Source organism: Lotus japonicus, chromosome 6 (genome assembly GCF_012489685.1).
Source record: "Lotus japonicus ecotype B-129 chromosome 6, LjGifu_v1.2".
In the NCBI taxonomy this organism is placed as follows: Eukaryota; Viridiplantae; Streptophyta; class Magnoliopsida; order Fabales; family Fabaceae; genus Lotus; species Lotus japonicus.
Window position 1 is genome coordinate 815752 of NC_080046.1, and position 24300 is coordinate 840051.

At 36.1% G+C, this 24300-nt stretch overlaps 4 protein-coding genes across 7 annotated transcripts; 2 read left to right on the forward strand and 2 right to left on the reverse strand.

Annotated features, from left to right (window-relative positions):
- Positions 1-974: 974 nt before the first annotated feature.
- On the reverse strand, positions 975-4417 carry LOC130722945 (multiple organellar RNA editing factor 2, chloroplastic-like). Its single transcript, XM_057573843.1, has 4 exons — positions 3874-4417; positions 3494-3591; positions 3348-3413; positions 975-1352 (listed from the first exon to the last, which is right to left on the reverse strand). The coding sequence occupies exons 1-4, from the start codon at positions 4224-4226 to the stop codon at positions 1234-1236; spliced, it is 636 nt and encodes a 211-aa protein (XP_057429826.1). The 5' UTR covers positions 4227-4417; the 3' UTR covers positions 975-1233.
- A 6887-nt stretch (positions 4418-11304) lies between these two features.
- LOC130724203 (cytochrome b-c1 complex subunit 9, mitochondrial) lies at positions 11305-14058 on the forward strand. 4 transcript variants are annotated; one of them, XM_057575390.1, is made up of 4 exons: positions 11305-11462; positions 11633-11760; positions 11846-11893; positions 13801-14058. In XM_057575390.1, exons 2-4 carry the CDS (start codon positions 11641-11643, stop codon positions 13849-13851), a joined length of 219 nt encoding a protein of 72 aa, XP_057431373.1. In that variant the 5' UTR covers positions 11305-11462; positions 11633-11640; the 3' UTR covers positions 13852-14058. The 4 variants fall into 4 exon arrangements, with proteins under 4 accessions (XP_057431373.1, XP_057431374.1, XP_057431372.1 ...); XM_057575391.1 differs by having other exon boundaries at positions 11307-11462; positions 11625-11760; XM_057575389.1 differs by having other exon boundaries at positions 11310-11462; positions 11604-11760.
- Positions 14059-15238: 1180 nt separating this feature from the next.
- Positions 15239-18077, reverse strand: LOC130726158 (cyanate hydratase). The gene is made up of 4 exons (XM_057577388.1): positions 17741-18077; positions 17603-17674; positions 16941-17049; positions 15239-15494 (listed from the first exon to the last, which is right to left on the reverse strand). The coding sequence occupies exons 1-4, from the start codon at positions 18007-18009 to the stop codon at positions 15447-15449; spliced, it is 498 nt and encodes a 165-aa protein (XP_057433371.1). The 5' UTR covers positions 18010-18077; the 3' UTR covers positions 15239-15446.
- A 724-nt stretch (positions 18078-18801) lies between these two features.
- LOC130724211 (putative disease resistance RPP13-like protein 1) lies at positions 18802-22297 on the forward strand. Its single transcript, XM_057575400.1, has one exon. The coding sequence runs from the start codon at positions 18899-18901 to the stop codon at positions 22139-22141; it is 3243 nt and encodes a 1080-aa protein (XP_057431383.1). The 5' UTR covers positions 18802-18898; the 3' UTR covers positions 22142-22297.
- Positions 22298-24300: the final 2003 nt, after the last annotated feature.

Consider the following 24300-nt stretch of genomic DNA (forward strand, 5'->3'; position numbering starts at 1 on the left):
ACTTTTTCCCGGCGGCGAGGCTTCAGTTGTCCTTATCAAGTAAAAACTGAAACATAATATTATTATTTAAAAAATCAAAGCAATTCATATCAAGTAAGTTTTTCTCTTTTAATTTTTAATTTAAAAATTATTTAAAAAACAATAGTTATCAGACATAATGAATGAGCCATCATGGGAAAATGGAAATAGAAGCATCAGTGGGGCTTGGGAGATTGGAAAGAATGCAAAACTCCATAATGAAGAGAGGAATGAGAAATGAAGAGAGGAATTTAGAAGGAGAACTATTTATGTCATGTCAGATTTTTGGGGCTTAAGGCCAAACCTGAGTGCCACATAGGATATCAAGCTCCTTCGAATGTTCCCTGAATTTATATATTATGGATTAGCAACACCAAAAGGGTCGTGCAAATTGTAAGTAGCAATAGAAATCCTTCATGTTCAACATTTTTTTCAAAGAAATAATGATAGAATAAAGATATATGATGTTGGTTCAATTTAACTACAACCTGGTAAATGTTTCGAAATCGGTTGAGTGTAAAATAAACAAATTTCTATCTCAATTCATGAGAAGAGTTCCAAAAATCTAAAAGAACTTCACGTCTGTTAATACTAGAACCAACGGGTATCGAAGCATAGCCATATTCATTGAGCAAAGACACTCACTATTGTTTGCTTAAAGAATAAAAGGCCGTGAAATAATTGCTGTGAAGCAAAATGTTGTTTTGCCATTATTTGGTATTTTGGTTTTGGTATTAGGCTATTAGCAGCACCTATTACGTCAAGTAAAACCTGACCATTGGTCCTCCAACAAATTTGACGATTTTTATTCATCTTTGGTGATAAAACCATGGAAATTAGAAATAGCGTTCGTAGTAACTGATTTTTACTAGGCAAGTGGCAAAACCAAAAAGGCCGAGCAAATTGTAAGTAGCAATAGACATGCTTCATGTTCAACATTCTTTTCATAGGAATAATGACAAGGAATAAAAATATATAATATATGATATTGGTTCAATTTAACTACAAACCTAGTAAATGTTTCGATACCAAGTGCAAAATGCATGAACTTTCATGTCAATTCATAGGAGTTTCAGAAATCTAAAAGGACTTTGCGTCCGTCTACACTGAAACTAACATATATCCAAGCATATTCATTGACCACAAGAACTTCAAACTAATTTATTTTAGGCATGCAAACAAAAGCTCAGGCTCCATTCCCTTCCAATTGCTCCTTCACTTCCTTGTTTTATCATTGTATCTTTCGTGACGTCTTTCTGGTTGTTTGTTTCTGTCCAACCTTTTCTGTCTTTCAGGTGGCCTCTGTACGATCGCTCCATTCACAAACAGTTCACCTGCACCAACAACACAAATTTTAAATTAAAAGAGTGAAAATACATTAGAGTGAGAATGAGTTGTTGTGATCATAATAAAACGTTATCATTTATCTATCAGATTATTATGATATTCCCATTTGTATTGGTATAAAAGATTCAAAAATTACAAGTAGCAAAATACAACAATAATATCCGAAGTGGCTGTCATTATCCACAGCCGAATGCAAGTCCCTAGAATTATTAACTGATAATGAAAATGAGCTAGAAAAAACCAGTAAAATTAAATATCTATAGTACGGGAAAATAAAATATGAATGACCTCAACAGTGAGAGCATAATTTTGAATGGAGAAAGTTTCAACTTGTACAAAGAAATATTGGACCTCTGATCTATCAAACAGGAAAAAAGGAACTAGAGAACTAACTAATGAAGGATCAATTGTAAGGGGATACTATCAGGTTTAATGTATCAACTCCAATGATTCAGCAATATCATGTTGATAGGTATTATACAAGAATTAAGGAAAGGAGAGTAGAAAGAATGGTTTTCTGTTATGAACTAGTAGAGAAGTACAAGTATACTCTGGACATTCGAGAGGCTAGAACTCTCCACTAACCAGAATGATTCTAATTGAATACCCTTCTAACAACTGTAACTTCCCTTTATAAGTAAGTCAGTTACAGCTCCTAACTGCCTTACAATGTAACAACTAGCTGAGACTCTCATGCAAGCCTTACACCCAGTACCCCACCCATTAACAGCTCTCTTATTCTTCCTTTGACATACATGTTTAATACGAGGTGTAAACACAACTATATCACATGATTGGTGAAGCATCAGAACCAGATAGGAGAGAAACTCTATTATGTACATTAACATTCAAAGCTAGAAATTACCTGGAACGACTATTAGCCATGCCAAGAAGGACTAGGATAAAAGGCAGAATTTTCTCTATAAAACAAGTACAGCCACAATTTAAACAGGCTTTAAACTTTTCATGGGTAATGGGATAGCTTTCCGGAGATACTGATATGGATTTCGTGCTAAAATGTATGTAGCAGACTGCAACTTTCTAATTCATAACATGCACCTCCATATAGTTTAACCTTACAAAGGCTATATATAAAGGTTGACAATAGATAAATGTTTCATCTCCAAGAAATATATGAAGCACAGAACAGTTAAAGAGAGACATTTGATTTAAGTCCATACTAGTAAGACAGTCTAGCTTGTTGAAGATGGATTGTCATTTTTTAAGAGAACAAATTAAATTGAAACAACAAACCTCATTCGACATTCCACTATGTCGGGTAGCAGCTAGCACTCAAACTCTCAGCTTAACCATGCCTCTCACACTAGTTTTCCTAACCAATATGGATAGGACACTTACACTCTGCTTGGTAGCAGGTAGTTTGTAAAGAGATAGTGAAGATGGAGATTGGGAAGAGAGAAGGAACCTACCTTCATTTGGTTCAACCTTATGCATAGAAGAGAGATGGTGTCAGGTCCCACGAACTTTTTCACCTCTCTTCAAAATACGAAGACATTGGATGTCGACTGTGTTGAATTTTTTGGTTTCCTTATATACCCCTATGGTAGTTATTAAGAGCAGCAATGGGAATTGCATATATGGATCAAAAAGTCTTTAAATAAAAATTAATTTTTTTCTTTATTCATTTTCTATTATCACCTTATTCTTTCTCTTCTCTTTCTATGATACCAAACAACTTATAAATCAACCCTATTTCTCACACCTTCTCTCTACTCATCTTCTCTCTTCTCTATCTCTCACTTCTCTACCAAACCTGTTAGAGAGTTAGCGGTTAACCTTTCCTTTTTTTGTATTTCCAGGAGAATCCCAACTTGAAACTTAGAAAAGTAAATTATAAATTATATATCACCAAAAACCAATCCCATTATTCAAGTGTTGCAAGAAAAACCGTCTCTGTACAAACATGAAATATGAAAAAGAGAGAGAAATGGAAGTTCAAAGACAGATCCATAGACCCTCACCACCATAGTCTTTGTATTCAGGATCAACATATGAATCTGGGAGAACAAACATAATTCCAGCCTTCCCTATTCACATGGAAAAAGAAAGATCAAACACAATTGCAACAAATAGAATTACTAAGGTATACAGCACTTCCATCACAAACCATCCAGCTTATCAGATGTCTCCTCATCAATCTCGCATCCAAATCCAAGGTACTTCTCACAGGAAATACTGTAAATCCTCTTCTTAGCTTCCTCTTCACTGAAAACCAAGAAGAAAATGTGACTTAGACAACACCAACACCAACAAACCAATAGAATTGAAAACATCCAATAAAGAAACAATTGAAAATTGTCAATCTCCCAGCGACACCCAACACACTTTTTAAAAATGAAGTAAATATTCAATGCTCACAACAATATATATATATATATATATATATATAAAAAAAATAATACCCAACAACTTAGGGTTTTGCATACCTTGAAAAGTCATAATCACTGTCATAAAATGAAGAACAAGAATAAGGGAATGAGATCTAACCTGCCAACAACTTTAGCGAGGGTTTTAATGTAGCAATCGATCATTTGTTTTTTGGTAGCACCCTCTCCACCGGGCTTGTCCATGATGATGAGCCAATGGTTGTAGTCGCAACCTGGAAACAGCGGCGGCATCTCCGCCGCTGGCTTCTCGCTGATGCTCGACGGGCTTCCCGTAGTCAGCTCCGAGTTGAACCGGACATCAGTGAAGCGGGAGGCGGGGAACGGAGGTGCCGAAGGGAGGCGGCGGGCGAGGATCATGGCCGAGGAGGATGATGAGAGGAGGCGGCGGGAAGGAAGGTTGAGTGCGAGGCGGAGGGAGGAGCGAGAGAGCGCTCTTGCCATAGCTACGACCATGGTGGTTTGGTGTGTTTCAAGTGGAAACAATGAGGGTTTTTGCGTTTAGGAGACACAGTTTTGAAGAAATGAGTTTTAATTAGGGGTGCACATGGGTTGGGTTGGATGGATTTTGGTCAAAATAAAATCCGAACCGATCAAAATTGGCTGGGTTGGGTTGGGTTGGATTTCACGAATTTCGTCTTCGGACCCGATCCGAACCAACCCGACGAAGTTTGGATTGGGTTGGATGGATTTATTGGGTCACTATATTAAAATAATAATATATCTGAAATATTAAAAATTGTTGCAAAAATTATTATAAATTCAGAAAAAGTTATAAAAAGTATTATATATGTTATAATACTAAATAGCATGAAAAAGACACAAAAAATTATAGAAATAATACCACATAAATGACATATACTCTCCCCCGCCCACATGCAAAGCGCCGGACACAGAGGCGCTTCAAATTTGGGCTATGGTGCTGTAGATCTGGGCTAAAAAGAAAAGAAAGGAAGAGGTTGACATGTCTTCTGCCGGCGGCGGTGAGATCTGGTTCGTTCCCTAAATGAAATCTTCATCAAGCCCTAAGGTCTTCCTAGAAGCACCCCCACCACCATTTTTGCTCCCATGAGTCACTTCATCCCCTTGATTAATCAAAGAAACGCAGCCGAGAACAAATAAACAGAGGTGTGCGTGTTTCAAACCCCCATTATAAGCCCCCTCTTCCTCTTCCTCTTCCCAAACCAGATCCCAATCACCGCCACCACCGACAGCCAACCCGTCGCCTGTAACAAGCCCGCAATCATCTGCGTCAATAGAAAAAACCAAAACTCATGAACATTCCAAAAAGCCCCACAAAAATTCCACTCCCCATCATCCCTATCGTGAGGACAATCGTAGATCTAGGGTACATCCTGAGAGCCACACCGATTTCCCCCAATTTGGAGGTTCCAATCTTTGCCTCGGATTAGAAGAATTCCCGGTGGGATTTTCCCCCACCAGGAAGAAGATGATGTTTTCAAATGAAAAATGGTAACATGTGATGAAGGGACCAAAAGGGTTACATATGAAAAATGTTTACAAATGAAATTCATTGTTTCAGAGATTAGACAAGAATTCTTTTGCTTTATCTGTCTTTTACGAGGCTCAATACTTTCCCTTTGCTTTTCACAAATCAATTAATTAATTGGCAGTACACACGAAGAAGAGGTGGAGTTGGAGGGAGTGGGATTTATGGTTCAATTTCTGGGTATGTTTTGGGTTTCACAGTGTTGTGTTCCTGGGTTGGGTTTGGATATCAATTTCGGGAGTTGGGTTTGGCACCCCACCTATGGGGCTTGGCACCCCACTTTATCAAATACGGAATTTAAAATTCCGTATTCTCCCTATTGAATACGGAACTTAAAATTCCGTACTGTATTTAAGCATGCGTGTCACATTTTCAACCACTCATTATATACTAAAATAGATACGGAATTTTATTTTCCGTATTGATACGGAACTTTAAATTCCGTATTTAATAAAGTGGGGTGCAAAGCCTAAGGGGTGGGGCACCAAACTCAATTCCCATCAATTTCTGGGTGGTTCTGGATATTAATCTTCCCTTCCGGTTAACTCTCTGGTCCAGTAAAAAGAAATAATTTGATATTTCCTTTTGGTTCAATTTTTGGGTATGAGTTTTCCCACTTCTTTCTGAATGATGAAGAAATTGAATGTTGAAGATGAATTTCTAGGTGAAAAATGACAAGATTAATGATAAATCTTATGATTAAGAAATATGATAAGACTAAGGATAAATATTTTTTTTTTTGAAATTAATTAAAGATAAATGTTTAATTAAGAAAATATCTATTTTGATTTTTTTTAAAATAACCTGTTATAGTGGGTCAAAATGGCTTGGTGTAACTATGCACAAGTTTTTAGATGATCATAATAAATTTTTCCTCAAATGACATGAAACAATATAATATAAATAGTATCTAAAAAGTGAAAAACAACACTAAATGTCATGCCATGACACTGAGAACTTAGATGTCTCCAACATGCTAAATAACTATATATAAACATGTAACAAATAACTACGAACAAATACTCTAAGTTCAAATATGACAAATAACTACAAATACTTAAGTCTCAAAGTTTCAAAAAGTCATCACTCTGACACTAGCACTTCAAGTATGAGTAAAATTATAAAAATTATTATTATATGTATGGATTCTGGGTTGGGTTTGATGGATTTGAACTGAATCCGAAATCCGATCCGAACTTGGTTGGGTTGTAGTAAAATCCATCCGGCTAACCAGATTGTCTGATCCAACCCGCATTTTTTCTATTGGATCAGATTGGATTGGACGGGTTCATTGGATTTACCCGACCCATGTTCAACCCTAGTTTTAATACTAAAAACTCATGAGTGTTTTTTTTAACATGGAGGGCATTGCCCCGAAAGCGAAAAAACCACAGGAACGCTAAGAGACGCTCTGACCTCATCTACATCCTGAGCAAGAAAACTACGACACTCTGCCATGGGATAGTGTAACACCTGAGTCCCGAAGCTAAAAACATGAGCTGCCTTAGCTAGACAATCGGCCAACGAATTAGCCTCTCAATGAACATGATCAAAGCGAACCTCCATCGTCACTGGGATCCCCCGGCGAATGACCCGGACCATCTCTAAATACGGATTGACTGAGCTCCCTTTCCCGTTAATTGCTGTTATCGCCTCGGCTGAGTCGCTCTCAATGACTACCTTTGGGAAGTGCATGTCCCCCAAAGATTCCACGGCTGTGCGAATAGCCCAAAGTTCCGCTAGTAGAGGATTTGATGTGCCCAAATGAGTTTTTTTAAATAATACTTTTGAAATATATCATATTTTATGTTTTTTATGAAGCATTATATTCTATATTTATAACACATAGGATATAGAATTGAGGGACGTGTCAAGTGAGAGTAAGGTTTATTATGAGAGATGAGAGGGTCAAATCGTGAACATTAAATCTAATATGAATGATCAAGATTAAAACATAAAGTCACATGATAATTAAATGACATTAAATCTAAACCATCCATTTATAATTGTATGGTCACAATTTGATGCTCTCATCTCTCACAATAAACATTGCTCTCACTTGATACGCTTCATAGGATTGAGTAACATAAAATTAAAATTATACAATAAAATATATAAAGAAATTGAAATAAATATAAATTTGTGTCTAACTTTATTAACTTCTTACTTTAAAAAGAACTTTATTAACTTCTTATAATAGTTATAGTCACGTAAAAAAGCATCGAAAAAAATAGTCACTTCGTTATCTTTTTTGTTTTATTGCTTTTAAAAAAATACTTAATTCAAAATAATGATTTGAGGAGGATGATCCGTGTTTGATGAAAAAAATGATGAATTTGATGAAAGAGCGATTTGAGGAGAGAAGATTTTGACAGCTTTAATCAATTAATTAAGTATTTTATTTTTATGCCGATGTGGCTTAATGCGATGGTGAGTTTTTGTGAGTTTAGAAGATTGTAACAACGAGTTAACTGATGGGCACATATAAGCATACAAATTAAGGGTTGAGCAGCATGCGGGTCGGGGCGGATACGAGCCCAAAAGCCCAATCCAACCTAAACTGAAAATGCAATATCCTGACCCATTCAACCATTTATTGATTAGATTAGTCGGTTCACAGTTTGTACTGGTCAGTGGGCGGGTCAGACATATTGAACCGGGTTGGACATTTATTGACATTTTTTTTGGTAAATAGAAAAATTAACAGCAAACTACAACGCAATTAAATCCTTATGAAGAAGAGGTAACACTTCTTCAGGAGGAGAAACTAAATCGACACGAGCACATTGAAGCCTTCCACCCATACATGCGAGACAGTCCACCGGAGCATTGCCTTCTCTAGGAACATGACAATTTTTTACTTCCCAATTCCTGGCCAGAAGAAATTGGATGTCCATTAAAATGCTACCATACTGGTGAAAATCAACTCGACGATTACCAACCGCCTAAACCGGCTCAAGGCAATGAGTTCCACAAATAATTTTCCTCCAATTTTTGCACCAAAGGAACCTCAATCCCATTGCCATAGCCTGCAGCTCCGCAAGCAACGAATCACCACCAGCCGCTGTATAAAAACCTCCATGCAAGTCCCTGTAGAGTCACGAGCAAGACCCTCATGCCCATACAGTTGGAAGATGGGTTATAGGCTCCGTCCACCATAAGAGAGATAAAGACAGCCGGAGGAGGATGCCAAGTGCGCCGTGAACAAACCTGGTCGTGCAAAATCCCACCGCCAAGCCACCTCTCATGCTCGTCCATATCTCGTCGGATCGCCTCACAAACAAACGCAACCGTCCAGCTCTTCTTTCCCATCACCATCTCATTACGCCATAACCACTGCCTCCAAATCACTGCAAGAAACAAGGTGTTGCGCTCCCCTCGAAGTTGAGTATGAACCCAATGTTGGACCGTCGAAGAGAAGAAGACTGGCCATTGTTGAGCACCAAACCTCGTGAGCATGAGGGCAATCTCTAAGAGCATGGATATTATCCTCCATAGCATGCGAGCATCGCGTACACCCAAGAGAAAGAACAAGGTGACACCGGTAACGATGCGCATGAACCTGAATATCATCATGGAGCAAAAGCCAAATAAAGACTTTTAATTTCTCCGAAACTCGCAACTTCCAAACACGACCCCAATCACTCACCAACTGCGGTCCATGAACTAGTTTATGCAGCCATTTGTAACCAGAAGCCACTGTGTAAGCACCAGTAGCACACGACTGCCAAACTCAAACATCATGCAAACGGGAATCTAGCATAGGTTTAATAGTTCGCAAGATTTCATGGAAGAGGGGAGGAACTGTCGTGTATAGAGCATTACAGTCCCAACCTCCATCCTTGATTAAATGCTTCAACTGATAATCTGAATCTGAAATATGCACCGCATGCACGATTCTTCCCAACGCTCCTTGCCCATACCAATCTGTGAACCAAAAGGACGTTTCACCATTGCCAAGCCCGTAACTAAACCCTTCCCGTAACTGGTCCCTTGCTTTCAACAAACCCTTCCAAAAAGAAGAAGCAGTAGAAATAACGGGAACATTCTTAATTTATTTGGCCCAATTCACGTTTCAACCCTTATTTTAGTAGATATATTTGTTAGTCTCATTTTTTAAAAAATATTTACCAAGCAAAGAATACCAATAACTTAAATCTAACAGAAAAAAGAAAATGCTCTTTTGCTTATAATAAAGATTGCAAAGGGGCATAATTAGTTGATTGCATATACTAGTTACCTTCAAAAGTTAGAAAAAAAACTTTTACATATTTTACAAGATTGTATATATGAGAGCTATGTATTAAGAAATATGTAACTAAAACTTATTTTGAGAAGATAACCATTTTGGAACACTTTAGAGTGAAGATTAACTACCCACATATAAGGATCCATTCATCCTCCTCACAATCAATACTATTGTCATTCTGAAGTCTCCATATCATATCAGACTTCAAATGAGACCGACCTACATAAGGGCCTGTTTGGTTTGCCCATTTTCTATTTTCATTTTCATTGAAAACATAAAATAATAAAGAAAATATGTTTGCTTGAGTTTTTGGAAATGTTTTCTGAGAAAATATTTTCCAAAATGAGCTCAAATTTGAAAACGTGAAAATCTCGTTTTCACTGTTTCCACCGTTTCATGTTGAAATTCTGGAAAATGAAAACAACTAGTATGCGGTGGCAGTTTTGTAAATACTTGGAAATACATTCTTTTTTCACACACAGGTCGCAGGTTCTACTCCGATTGGTGACATATATAAAATAAAGTATTAGGAAAAGTATCTTATCACAAACATCATCATATTTTTCATTTTGTGCAAAAAATATGAACAAAAGTATAATAAATAGATGCTTATAAAATATATAAATATATATCATAGATTATAATTTGGACTAAATAGATATACTCTTATAAAAAAAACTATATATCATCTCGTAAATATCAGAGATGAAAAATGTTAAATATATATATTAATAAAAAATGTTAAAACTAATTTCTGAATAATCAATTAAAAATTTGAAATTCATATAAATTAGAGTGATGGTATACATGAAGCTAAATCTATCATTCAACTAATTTGAAAATAATAAAAAAAAAAACTAATTTGAAAATAAAAGAAAATATAAATATACATTACATATAATCTATATGAATTTTAAAACTGATGCTTATGTTTGATCATCAATTTTTTTATGCATGTCTTTTTTCAATATTTGTAACTTCATTGATCAAAATATGAATGTATCATTAATTATTGGTGGAAAATAATTTTTAAATTATTATATCTACAAAGATTTTATAAAAATAATTAGGATTGTCAAACTAAACGCATTTCCAATACTTTCATTTCGTCAAAATACAAAATAGAAAGAGTTAATTATGGATGTACAAGGTTTAGAGGTAGACCAACAAGGTGTCGATATTGATGTTAATCAAGCCGCTGTTCGAAAAACTATTGTAGATCAAATGCGTGAAAATTGTCATAGACCTTAGGGAGAATTGTATAAATTTTATTTTTAAGACCAAGGATACTTTCAAAAAGATGAAGTTGAAATAGTTCGACTGAAACTTAGATGCTTACAATCACCACACTTGGACCAAATCACTCTAACCTAAGGATCCCAATCTTCTTTTTTTTTTTTTTTGAAACTAGGATCCCAATCTTCATTCTTTAGAAAACCATATAACTACTTCACTTTGATTAAAAAATATAGTTACTTGAATAAGATTAATTTCTATGAAGTGAAAGTGTAAACAAATTTTACACAACCATTCAATCACAATCCTATATTAGCTAATTCATAATTAATTTTGAATTTAATAATATTTAAAATAGAAAATGGAATGTTGTGATTGAATGATTGTGTAAAACTTTTTACACTGTCAGTGCATAGAAAATTAATCTCTATTTTTTTTTTTGGGTCAAATTTAATCTCTATTTGAATTACTAGAATTGACTTTATAGTTTTGTTATTGGTCCAATTGTAATCTAGTTTTAGAATCGGGCCTGCAAGCCCAAACGACGCATCATCGAAGAAAATAAAAAAAGAAAACGGCAAATAATATTCTTCTTCATTCTCTCATCATTCTTAGATCTCTCATCGTCTACATTCACCGTCGACTTTCACATCGTGCCGCCGTATTCGGAAGCTTCCGCCACCGTCTCAATTCACAGGTGCCTCCTCAATTTCAACCTAGATCTTCACATTTTCTTCATTTCCTGTTCATTTCCCCCTTTAATTATCTTTGAATTTGCCTAGACAACACTGGCATGTTGAAATAGGGTTTAGCTTTGGTTTTGTTTCATTTACCTCAGATTAGTTTCACTTTTTGGAAGAGATATAGGAATCGCCATGGAATCTGCAGCTAGAAGAAGGGGTGGAGGCGCTTTGGAAGGCCTTTATAAGGTCATCATGCGCCGCAACTCTGTCTATGTTACCTTCGTCATCGCCGGCGCCTTCCTCGGAGAACGGGTTTGTCATTTCCCCCTTTTCTTTCGTCCTCATCTTCTAATTAAATAATCAACGCTGAGAGCTTCTGCTTATTTATTTGTTTCAGGCTGTCGATTATGGTGTTCACAAGCTCTGGGAGTACAATAATGTCGGGGTATGAAATCTACTCCACTCTACTCTATGGTTAAATCTATCCATCCATGTTCATGTTCAGTTAGTTTTCTGAGATGATCAATTTTGAAATCATGCTTTAGTTGTATTTCTACGGTTTTGATTGCAATGGTGGGTAATTCGTGATATTCTGACATTTCCGGCTAGCTGTGATTTTGGATAGATTTCTTAGTGATTAAATTGTGATTTATCCTATTGGAATTAGCATTTTTAGCTTTGGTATTGCTTGGAACATTTTTGGTTAATATTAGAAGAGCATTACTATGACAAGATTCTGATGGCACAACTGAGTATGAAATTGGAAAGGTCTTTTATGTTAAAATCACTATGAAGTGCAGAAGCATGGGGAGGAATGTTTCTCGTTCTTATTTGCTAACAGTTTAAAATCACTTTTGCATTATGTTATCATGTTGTTTGTGGATGATGCGCTTTTGACATATCATGGTTATCATTTTTCACTGTTTTAATAGCTCTGGTAGCCCCTCTCTTCAGAGGTAAAGCTGTAACGGGAAATGTCTTATTCCTCTTATATGTGCAAACACCCCACACTCGCCCCCTTATTCCTACTTTATTGCTAAGCTTGTCCTTTCCCCTTTCATTTTCCTTGTCTCGAGAATGCAGAAAGTTTCAAGGGGTATAAATTGGTCTTTTTACCATTTCCCATGTCTTAGACAACCTAGTTTCCTAGTTCTCTCCCTCCTGTCTCCTTCCATGTTACATGTTGGTGATCTTTGCTTCTATGATTGACCTTTTTCTTAACAAAACGAAAATGGAAAATAGTTGGGGCTGTTATGCATTTGTCATAACAAGTAATTTACTTCCATGTTTTTGTGACAATCAAATATATAATACAGATGCTATTGTTGATTAGGGGGTCAAAGACACTAAAGTGTTGTCTTGGTTGACATTCTATTGACGGTAGTGTCTCTTATCACTCTCATGTTTATTGCCACTTCTATTCAGATAATATTTTCATGTAAAGTACGTCTCTTTATTGATAAAAATAGTTGTGGGAATTGCATGATTCCATTCGATTTGACAAGCCAGTGCTTTGTATCATATCATGGATCTTGAATGAGTTTGAATCATGTGATATGCATTGGGACTCACACTCACTACTAGGTGTATCCTGTTGGCTGATCTGTTACTCTTCTCTCATTCTTCTATAACAGAGGCTTCACACAGTCACTGACGCATTCAGTTTTGGTTCTATCATTGCTGTGTTTTTGTACTGACATATGGTTAACTTGTTTGTGTCAATTCATAATTGAACATTATTAGAGTTACAGGTAGCAATATACATAATTTATATTGTATTTCAAGATATTTTTCTTGTATTTGTTTCTATCTAACTTATTCAATATGATTTACATTAGCTTGTTGATTCACAATTAGAATTCCAATTTGATCACTTATCAAATTAATTGTTTTGAGATATTATACACAAGTTAGTCAAATCATACTGACACTAGACACCCCTTCTGCTGACAAGACTTTATCATTTTTTATTAGTAGGAGGAGGATGGAATGACGAGGGAGAGAAAATTGTGTAGGATACGTATTCTTGCCAGGCTAACTCTTCTAGTTACATGTTTGGGGCTTGCCCCCATTTCTATATTTTCCATTTTAGGATAATGAATATCATTACTCCTGAGTGTTATTTTTTTATTCTTTGCCTCACTTTGCAGAAGTTTAATCATAACTTCATAACTCATGTCTAATTATGGGCAACTTTGCACTGTCGTTCTCATCTATGCTAGTAGACAAGCAGTTATCAGTTATAGTGGAACCTATTACCAAGCATTAATTTTGAGTATTCCGGTTTTATGATGCAATGGTGATTAATTTTACTATTAGCTTTACATTATTTTTACTCTATATCTTCTGCAGAAACGATATGAAGACATTTCTGTGCTAGGGCAAAGGCCAACAGAAGAGTGAATTGTCGGACCATCTTGTCAGCTATTTTGAAGTTCTATTGTATTCATGGAAAATTTAAGTGAACGTTGTGATCTGGAAGACACTCCATTTTTGCAATAAGTGTATGTTTGTCTCTGTCGGACAAGTGTATGTTTGTCTCTGTCGGACAAAGTAATGCATGGTTTCATTTACTGGCCTTGGAAATATGAAATCTTGACATATTACAAATTTCTGTTTTTTTTTTTGAAACGATTTATCCTGAAACATTGGTTTATGCCAATCGCTTACTTTTTATCTTGCATATTTTCTGATAGATTAAACATCTCAAGAATGCCATTCAAACTTCCAAAGGGCAGTTTTAGCCACACAATCCTGTTTTCCATACATTATGGACCAAAAGGTTATGATATCCATCTATGTTGGCTATGGAGTTACTTCCTCAAATCGGTGGTAGTATTAAGATTAAAAAAAGAGAGAAAGAAAGTAGATCATAAAACATTGTGAAATTTTCTTGACTAGGGTACCTTTGTTCTTAGTGAAGATGAAACGTATGACATCTTAGTCTATCGCCTACAAAGCTCCTCACATCATTCAGAATTCTCAAAGTGCCCTATTTGATAGCATATTTATTGAGCTTCTCACATCATTCATAATACTCAAGAATGCCCTATTTGATAGCATAATTTTTGAATTGTAATAATTGTCTTTTGCCGAGCAAAACAAAACGCGAAAAGGAAGGTGTGAAACTTTCTGGAACATGCAACGAAATTTCAAGTTCCGAATATAAGATTCAGGAAGTTAATAATGATTATATAAGACTACCTGAATCAAAATTTCAGACTTCCCTTTATCAGTTTTCTGATTTTAAGCACTATTTTTATAAGCAATTTTTAAAGCTAAAAGTTTTTTATTCCTTTCTTTTTATATTAACTGAACTAACAGTTCATATAAAATGAGTTTTTCTTTTCATTTCTGTTTTTAAAAACTCGACCATTTTACAAAACAACATTCAAATAGGCTCTAACTTGGCAGAGACATTTTAGAAAATTACATGTTGCAAGGATGGTGAGTTTAGATGTGGGGCTGATCCCAATAGTTTCGCCCTAACCTTAAATATATTGCACTTTACGCATAAGCACTTTTTTTTTTTTCTCATGTATGGAAATTTGTACACTATTCTACTAAATCAATTCCTCACCTTTATCTTAAAAGAAAACCATATTTTTTTTGAACTAAAAGAAAAACATATTTCTATCTCAAAGATTGAGCATCTTACACTTAAAAAAAGGATTCGGTATCTTTCCATTCGGACAGAATACTATGGATACAATGAATGTTATTATGCTTGGACTGAACCAACAAGCTTATTCATCTTAGGCATCTGACTTTAAAACTTATGGAAGTGACATGAAATCTCCAAAGCCATAAACGATAGTATAAATGGCCATGGTTGGCTTGGCTGCTTTTAGTTTTTAAATCTTATTCGTTTATTTTTACATTCCATGTTTCTATAGGCAACACAGGATAGCAGTGATCAAATACAGCTTGCAGTATTATAAAGTACAGGTATGATAAGCGCAGAAAGACAGGCGTTGAAGTTTTTGGCATGAAGACACTCACTGCTTTCCCTGTGGCCTTGTTCTTGAAACCATGTTCTCTGTTATCTGTTTACATAGTAGACGTATATAAAAATTTAGGTAAAGGAAAGGAAACATAGTGCATAAATTGGGATCTGAGTCAACATTAGTATGCAAGAGTCAACTGTGAGTTATAAAAACAAGATCATCACTATTCCTTCATATGGAATCTTGGTCCAAAATTAAATGCTTCCCAAGAAAAACAGTTTCAGGAAGCTAAAATCAAACACACAATCCTGATAGTTTTTGAATAGGATAAATGAATAAAAATTACTTATGAGTATGGAATTTCTTGAATTTGGGCAAGGTCTAACTCAACCCAAAAGCTAGCTCAAGGTTTGAGTTTGCCCTAGTCCAAATTCAAAATAGTACAGATCCTAGATCTGATATTGGGATACCTATAAATGGATCACTCGCAGATGTTTAGTCATGTAGATTTCACGCTCCAAATGTCCAGGGCTGTTGTGAGATGTGTTGAGCTTTTACACTAACTAGAGATATGACCAAAGTAGTCATCATAAAGGTAGGGTAATCCTCACCTCTAAGATAACTTTTTGTGTTGAGTTAGACCTAGTCCAAATTCTAAAGTAGTATCATAGTATGGCAATCCTCACCCCCACGCTAACTTTTAGATAGTAGTAGACTCAAGCTCGAGTTCTAAGATAGATTAGACACTATCCTAGATTCGTTGTTGGGCTATTAGATGGGTGGGTCACCAACAAATGTTCAGTCCCACAACCTTCACACTCCAGATGTCCAGTTCTGGGCGTGAAGGGGTCTGTTGAGGTCCTACACTAACTAGGGTATGGCCTACGTAGTTCCAATCCTCACCCTCAAACTAGCTTTTGGGATTGAGTAATAATCAATCCAAATTCTAAGATCGTATCAGATCTAGGATGTGCTCTAATAGCATTTTAGAACTCTTACCGCAAGAGCTATCTTATGAGATGATAATTGCCCTCTAATGTTTAGAACTTAGATCTCACATCAACTAAAGACACTACTAGAGTAGAGATTTTAAAGGCTTGGGCAATCCACAACACATATGCTAACTTTTTGGATAGAGTTAGACCTAGGTTGAGTTCTAAGATAGTCTTAGAAGTTATCCTAACTCCGATATTAAGCCATGCACCACTGTCCAACAATCTACCCAGTCCTATAATCTCCACGCTAAGAGTCTGACAACTGACAAGTTTGAATTAGGATAATCCTTGAGTAGGGTGCAAGGAAGATGACAAGGGGAAACTTTTAAAAGAAAAAAATAATCCAATGTTTAGTAATTAATTACTTTGAAAATCTTCTGAGGATTATTACAAAAGTAAAGCGAATAAGATGACAATCTTCCCATACCAAATAATTAACAATGATATATTCTTAATCAACATGACCATAGGATGTAGCAATTTTCCTTCTGTTGTAAACTGTTCATTGCACCAAAATCTCACAGATTAAGAAAATAAATAAGCAACTCACCTGCTCAGTATGTGGCAAATATTTCCCATCAAATGTCAGTACCACACGATCCTTCCCATCTACTCCTTTAACTTTGTCAACTGAGCAGAAGAAATCTATTGCTGACATGCTAAATATGAAATTAACAAATGATTCAGGTTGGTATCTATAGATCATAATTTGAATAGATTTATGCCATTTGTTAGGCATGGCATGCTTTTATCAACTGTAACGTCAATCTAAAAAATATCTAATGTCAAAGTCAGTTTGATTAGCAGCATAATAGGTTCATTTGCACATGCATAAAATGATCTATTTGTTTCCTGAGAAACATAAAGCTTATTATTGTTCTATTATAGACTAGTGGTTGGAAAGTAAAGACAGAGAGAGTCTAGAGTTGCAGCCTTGCAGGTAATAAGTTTTTGGGATCTTTCAAACAGAAAACTCAAAACGCCCTCATTTCTTCTTTTGTGCATTTCTCAGCATGAAGGAAGGAAAAGACTAAAAAGAGCCACCACATTCAGAATATAACCAGCCCACTTTCTAATTCATCAACTTTTTTCTTTCCAGATTGATACCCTACAACTCTCTTGACCCATATAACTCTATCACATGAATCTTAATTTAATTTTGAGCTTAGAATCTTAGCCTTTTAATTCATCATTATACAAGTGAAAACTTACATCCCATCACCAAAGTCCTCATTGATTATTTCTTTGATGCTCTCCCCAAAATGCATGACAGCTTCATTCAACCTATGATATGAAATAGAAGATCAGCATAATCCAACAGGATTTTAATGACAAATTGAGAAGAGGGACCTGTAGACAGTGGGGTCTTGGATGAGATTTGGGTCATAGGACCTCAAAGGGGGTGTCATCATCTCATGAACAAGTTCATCGGTCAGGTCGGGCAGCGCAGCCTGCAGTTTAGGGGCAGTGTCAGGTTTCAGCTGAGCTTGTCTCCTCAGAAGCTGGGCAACATAGACATTGGTGAGTCCTGTCTCCTCTGCTAACTCACTGTACGACTTGCCGGAATTACGCTTCACAGATTGAAGTCGGGCCACTGTGCTTCCTTTGTTCAGCTCCATCTTGACTTGAGAGAGTAGGTGACAGACACTGGTAAAATGGAGATTATTGTCATACGTACAAACTTAGGCCTTATCACCTTAATTAATATATCGACTACAATGCCTTATCTTGCATTTGATTTTTTATTTTTTTTTACATTTAATATTAGGGTTATTGACTAAATTAGTCCTCGAATTTGAATTTGTAAGGGGGTTTGGTTTTAGTTCCTCGGCAGAAAAATGACGTTTAGTTGCAGTAATTTTTATAATTACTGATTGTTTTTTACCGTCACTAAACGTCACTTTACTTCAAATAACTAAAATCAAACTCGCTTACAAAACTATATATTAGTTTAAATATTAACCCTTAATACTATATTATGAATTAATTATCTCAAAAATTTAAACTTAACAGATGAAAACACATAAATGATTTGATATTATATTCTAAGTTCTAACTTGCAGCAATGAAAATACTTATAATTTATAATTGTGAAAATCGCAGCCACTGCAAGACCCAATAATGTTTTATCCACCATTCATTTCCACCTCCACCTTGGGAGTTAATGAAGGAATGAGAGAGAAATTAGTGATATGATATATGATGTGACAGGAAATGCAGAGAGAGATAGAAAGAAAAATAGGTGAAAATGAGATGGAAGAAAAAGTGAGGTGTGTATATATCATTACTCCTGCAAGACCCCACTTTAAAGGATTGATTTTCATATTTGGAGTACTGGTCCACAGGCCAGCTATCATATGAACCAATATTTAATATACAGTTGACTTGACTTAGACATGCTTGCTAAGAGTCATAGTGAGTAGTGATCCTAATTTGCTTATTATCAAATTCTGTCGGTTTCTTTGAATTCGCTTCCTTCTAATCTTACATCTACAAAGACACCAAACCATGGCTCTGGAACTTGTTGCTGGACCTCTAATGGAAGCTGTTTTCAGTGTGTTGCTTGAAAGGATAGCTTCTTCTGAAATTTTCAACTTCTTTAAGAAGAACAAAAGTGACAAGTTCCTCAAAAGGATGAAGATCATCTTGTTGTCAGTCCATGCTGTGCTCAATGATGCTGAAGAAAAGAAAATTAGAAATGAAGCAGTGAAGGAGTGGCTTGAGGAGCTTAAAGATGTAGCCTTTGATGCTGATGACTTACTTGATGAGATCTACACTGTTGAGAAAGTCAAGGAAAAAGAGGTAAATACAATCCACCCCACTACTTCAAATTTATGTGGTAAGGATCTTGAACAAAAGTTACAAGATATTGTTGAAAGATTAGAGTTTATTATAAACCAGAAAGAAGTACTTGATCTGAAGGTGGGTAAGGAAGTGAAAATGGCACACAAGACACCAACCTCATCATTGGTAGAAGAATGTGATGTGTATGGAAGGGATAATGATAAAGAAATCTTAGTTAACTTGCTATTGACAAATGATGCTAATGATGAAAAATTAGGTGTCATTCCCATTGTTGGGATGGGGGGAATTGGGAAAACCACCTTAGCTCAAGTAGTATACAATGATCATAGAATACAGAAGGAATTTGATCTCGAAGCATGGATTTATGTCTCTGAAGAATTTGATATCTGCAAGATCACAAAGAACCTTTTGGAGGTTGTCACATCATGTAAATGTGATATTGAAGATTTAAATTCACTCCAGAGGAATCTCAAAATGCACTTGTTGAAGAAAAAGTTTTTATTTGTGTTGGATGATGTTTGGAATGAAAATTATGATAATTGGGACAAATTCAGGACTCCATTTAAACATGCAGGAGCTCATGGAAGTAAGATTATTGTAACTACACGAAGCGGGCATGTTGCATCCATCATGCAAACTCTTCCACCTTATTATCTCAGTGAATTGTCCTATGAATACTGTTGGGATTTGTTTTCAAAGCATGCTTTTGATTATGGGGATTCAAATGTCCATCAAAGTGTGGAAAAAGTTGGAAGAGAAATAGTTAGGAAGTGCAATGGATTGCCTTTGGCTGTGAAGACACTTGCAGGACTTTTGAGGTCAAAAAGTGAAAGGCAAGAGTGGCATAAAGTGTTGAACAGTGAGATATGGGATCTGCAAGATCATGAGAGCAGTATCCTTCCAGCTTTGAGATTAAGTTACCATTATCTCCCTTCTCATTTAAAGCGATGTTTTGCTTATTGCGCGATTTTCCCAAAAGACTACGAATTCGCAAAGGAGAACCTAATTTTGCTGTGGATGGCAGAAGGTTTGCTCCAACAATCAAAAAGACATGGAAGAATTGAAGAAGCTGGGAACGAGTATTTCTGTGAATTAGTATCAAGATCATTTTTCCAGCAATCAAGACGCGACAAGTCATGTTACCTAATGCATCATCTTGTAAATGACTTGGCTCAATATGTGTCTGGGGCATTTTCTGTCCGAATAGAAGGTAACAATTCTAATCAAGTTGAAGAAAGAACTCGCCATTTGTCTCATGTTATTTCACATAGTTCCTCATATGTAAACCTGAAAGATGTTTCCAAAGCAAATCGACTCCACACCTTTCTGCAAATAAGAACAATAGGTACTTCTATCGACATGTTCAACGACATGCCAAATGATCTGTTGACAAAGTTAAGGTGCTTAAGGGAGTTATCTTTGGTAGGTGCATATTTTTATAGTTTACCTGATTCAATAGGTGAACTTAAACATCTGCGCTATCTCGAAGTTTCTGACACTGAGATCATGAGGTTACCTGAATCAATCTGCAGCTTGCACAATTTACAAACTCTGAAGTTAGTTGGATGTTACAAGCTCAGCGAACTGCCAACAGACATTCACAAGCTTGTCAACTTGCGCTATCTTGATATCAGAGACACATGTTTGAAGTGGATGCCATTGCAAATCAGTGAGTTAAAAAACCTCCAAGGGTTGAGTGACTTTTTTGTTGGAGATGATTATGGATCTTCAATTGGTGAGCTGGGAGAGTTATCTACTTTACATGGTACCTTGTCCATTCATTACATAGAACATGTTGCTAATTCTAAGGAATCCGAGAAGGCAAAGTTGAAGGAAAAGCATGGCCTTGAAATGCTATCCTTAGATTGGGGTGGGTGTGGTGATACTGATGACTCTCAGCATGAAAAAACCATACTAGATAGCCTGCTACCTCATACTAATTTGAAGAAACTTGCTATCTATGACTATCCAGGCACAGAGTTTTCAGATTGGTTGGGGGATTACTCCTATTGCAACTTGGTGTTCTTGCAGCTCAAGGGCTGTAAATATTGCTACAAATTGCCTCCACTTGGACAACTTCCAATGTTGAAAGAGCTTCAGATTATTAAATTTGAAGGGCTAGTGAATGTGGGGTCTGAGTTTTATGGAAACAGAACTTGTGCAACGGAAAGCTTTCCAGCACTGGAAATTCTAAGGATTGAGTCTATGACAGCATTGGAGAAATGGTGTTCTGGTGCTGACATGGCAGGTAGCAGAGCATTTTCTCATCTTAGAGAGTTTTACATTGAAGGGTGTCCCAAACTGAGAGGGGATTTACCAAGAAACCTTCCATCTTTGACATTACTTGTAATCAGAGATTGCAAGCGTTTGCTTTGTTCACTTCCCAGATCCCCAGCTTTGCGGGTGCTGAACATTCAAAATTGTGAGAAGCTAGAATTCCCCATGCATGAAACTTGGTACCACCAATCACTGACATCTTTGTTCCTACTTGATAGTTGTGACTCACTCATGTTATTGCCTTTGGATCTCTTCCCCAACCTCAAGTCTCTAGATATTTGGAGATGTAAGAATCTGGAAGCACTTACTGTTTCTGCATCAGATTCAGATGCAACTCCTCCAAATTTGAAGTCCCTCCATTCCCTTTGCATAAGGCATTGTCCAAAATTCTTATCATTTCCTAAAGGAGGATTTGCAGCTCCAAATCTGACTTTATTAACCATAAGCTACTGTGAGAGGTTGAATTCTCTTCCTGAAAAAATGAATGAGCTCATGCCAAGCTTGAAAGAACTTCAACTGCGGGGCTGTCCACAGATTGAGTCATCTACTATGAGGCCACTCAGGATTCGGATTTGCAACAAACTTATGGAAGGGAAACAAAACCACTCTGATCCTCTCTTTGCTAGGTTGGAGGGTCTGGCCTCTATTCATAGTCCCTCATCAAGTTAATGGGTTACTAGTTACTACACACCTCCATGCATTCATGGTTGAATATTGAGGCTATGTTTGGATTAACAGATAGAATGCAACTTTGTCAAATTATTATTCTGTTTAATTCAATATTAGTGAACAATAGATTGAATGCCTGCGAATTCACATTTTCAATGCAACTCTATGGCTTTTATCACTGAATAATGATTCATAGACATCTAAATAGTAAAAACACCCCAAACACCCATTTTTCCTGCGGATTTGGCCAAATAATACACTGAACTAACCACCTAAATACACATGACTAACCATAAAGCACATAACCGTGTAAACTCAGTTGAAATTCATAAATTCAATTTTACACGGTTCTGTGCTTTATGGTTAGTCATGTGTATTTAGGTGGTTAGTTCAGTGTATTATTTGGCCAAATCCCTAATTTAGGAATTTCAACTTTACACGGTTCTGTGTTTTATGGTTAGTCATGTGTATTTAGGTGGTTAGTTCAGTGTATTATTTGGCCAAATCCCTAAATACACATGACTAACCATAAAGCACAGAACCGTGTAAAGTTGAAATTCCTAAATTAGGGATTTGGCCAAATAATACACTGAACTAACTACCTAAATACACATGACTAACCATAAAGCACAGAACCGTGTAAAATTGAATTTATGAATTTCAACTGAGTTTACACGGTTCTGTGCTTTATGGTTAGTCATGTGTATTTAGGTGGTTAGTTCAGTGTATTATTTGGCCAAATCCGCAAGAAAAAGAGGTGTTTGGGGTGTTTCTACTATTTAGATGTCTATGAATCATTATTCTTTATCACTGCCTTTGAATGCAGTTTGTGGTCATTTCATAACCAGTATTAAGTCTTTACCTAACGGACGCTCATGTGGAATTTTTAGAGGGACCTATACCAAGGAACCATGATTTTAGAGGGACCTAAAACTCAATTTTTATCATGTCTTAGGTCACTCTAAAATCATGATTCTTTGGTTTAGGTCCCTCTAAACGATGTAAGGTGACGTCATGAGCTGAAACATCAGTATTATTTTGCATTTAGGGGGGTATACCAAAGAAAAATATTTATAGGGGCCTAAACCAAAAGACTCTAATTTTAGAGGGACCAAAAACATATTTAAGCCAATATTAAATAGTGAACCCTCGAATTTGTGACAGAAAGATACAGCGTAGATCAGATTCATCACTGAAATTAGGATTCAAAGTTTTTGAATGTGTCAATTGGTTAAGTTAATCTTGATCACTTTTGATCAATTAATGTAAATGAACTTAATTTGAAGTGGTGGATAAACTAATTTGACCAATAATTGACACATTCACAGATTTTTCAAGTTATTTTCTTCTTTTACGGATAGATCGACCTGCCAAATTTGAAAACTCACTCAAAATTATCTGAAGAATTGTAGTAGTATACTCATTTTAATATCCTTATTAATTAAATAAATTTCATTTGAATCATGTTAGCATTCATCTTATTATAAAGTGTGTGTGCATGTGGTTAAGTTGGACTAATTGAAACGGAAGACTTGTAAATTTTAATTTTAAGATTGAAGGTTTATGAAGTCGTGTGAAATTGGTAAGTATTGTAGATAATGGAATTCTGGTTCACGAACAGGACAGATGTCGAACCAAATGTCTAGGACATCTGGCACAACGTACAACAGTTAACAACACAGTATTAAATCAACAAAAACAGTAAAGAACACAGAGAATTGTTAACCCAGTTTGGTGTCAAAACACCTACGTCTGGAGGATACCAATCCAGGAGTCAATCCACTATCTTAGTAATAGCTCTCAGGTCATACATGAAAGTCCCTCCTATACCTAAGTACTCCCCCTTAGTATAGAGCCTCTTCAATGTCTACCACTATTACAACTAGTGATTCTAGCTTAGCCCTTCCCTCTAAGCTACGAGGAAACTTTCCCTAACTCCTAATGATCACTGCCACAGTGACCGATCCTTTACACAAGAGATTGAACCACAGATCTCATGATCAAAAACTAATGGAACAACTCTCAGCTAATACAAGAACATAAAGCTGCTGAGAGAAAAACAGAAACACGGTGTGAACTCACGAATATGAAACCCTAATTTCTCCAACCAAAGGCACACCTAGCAACTAGGTTTTGGTCTTCATAAATAGCAATTGTTC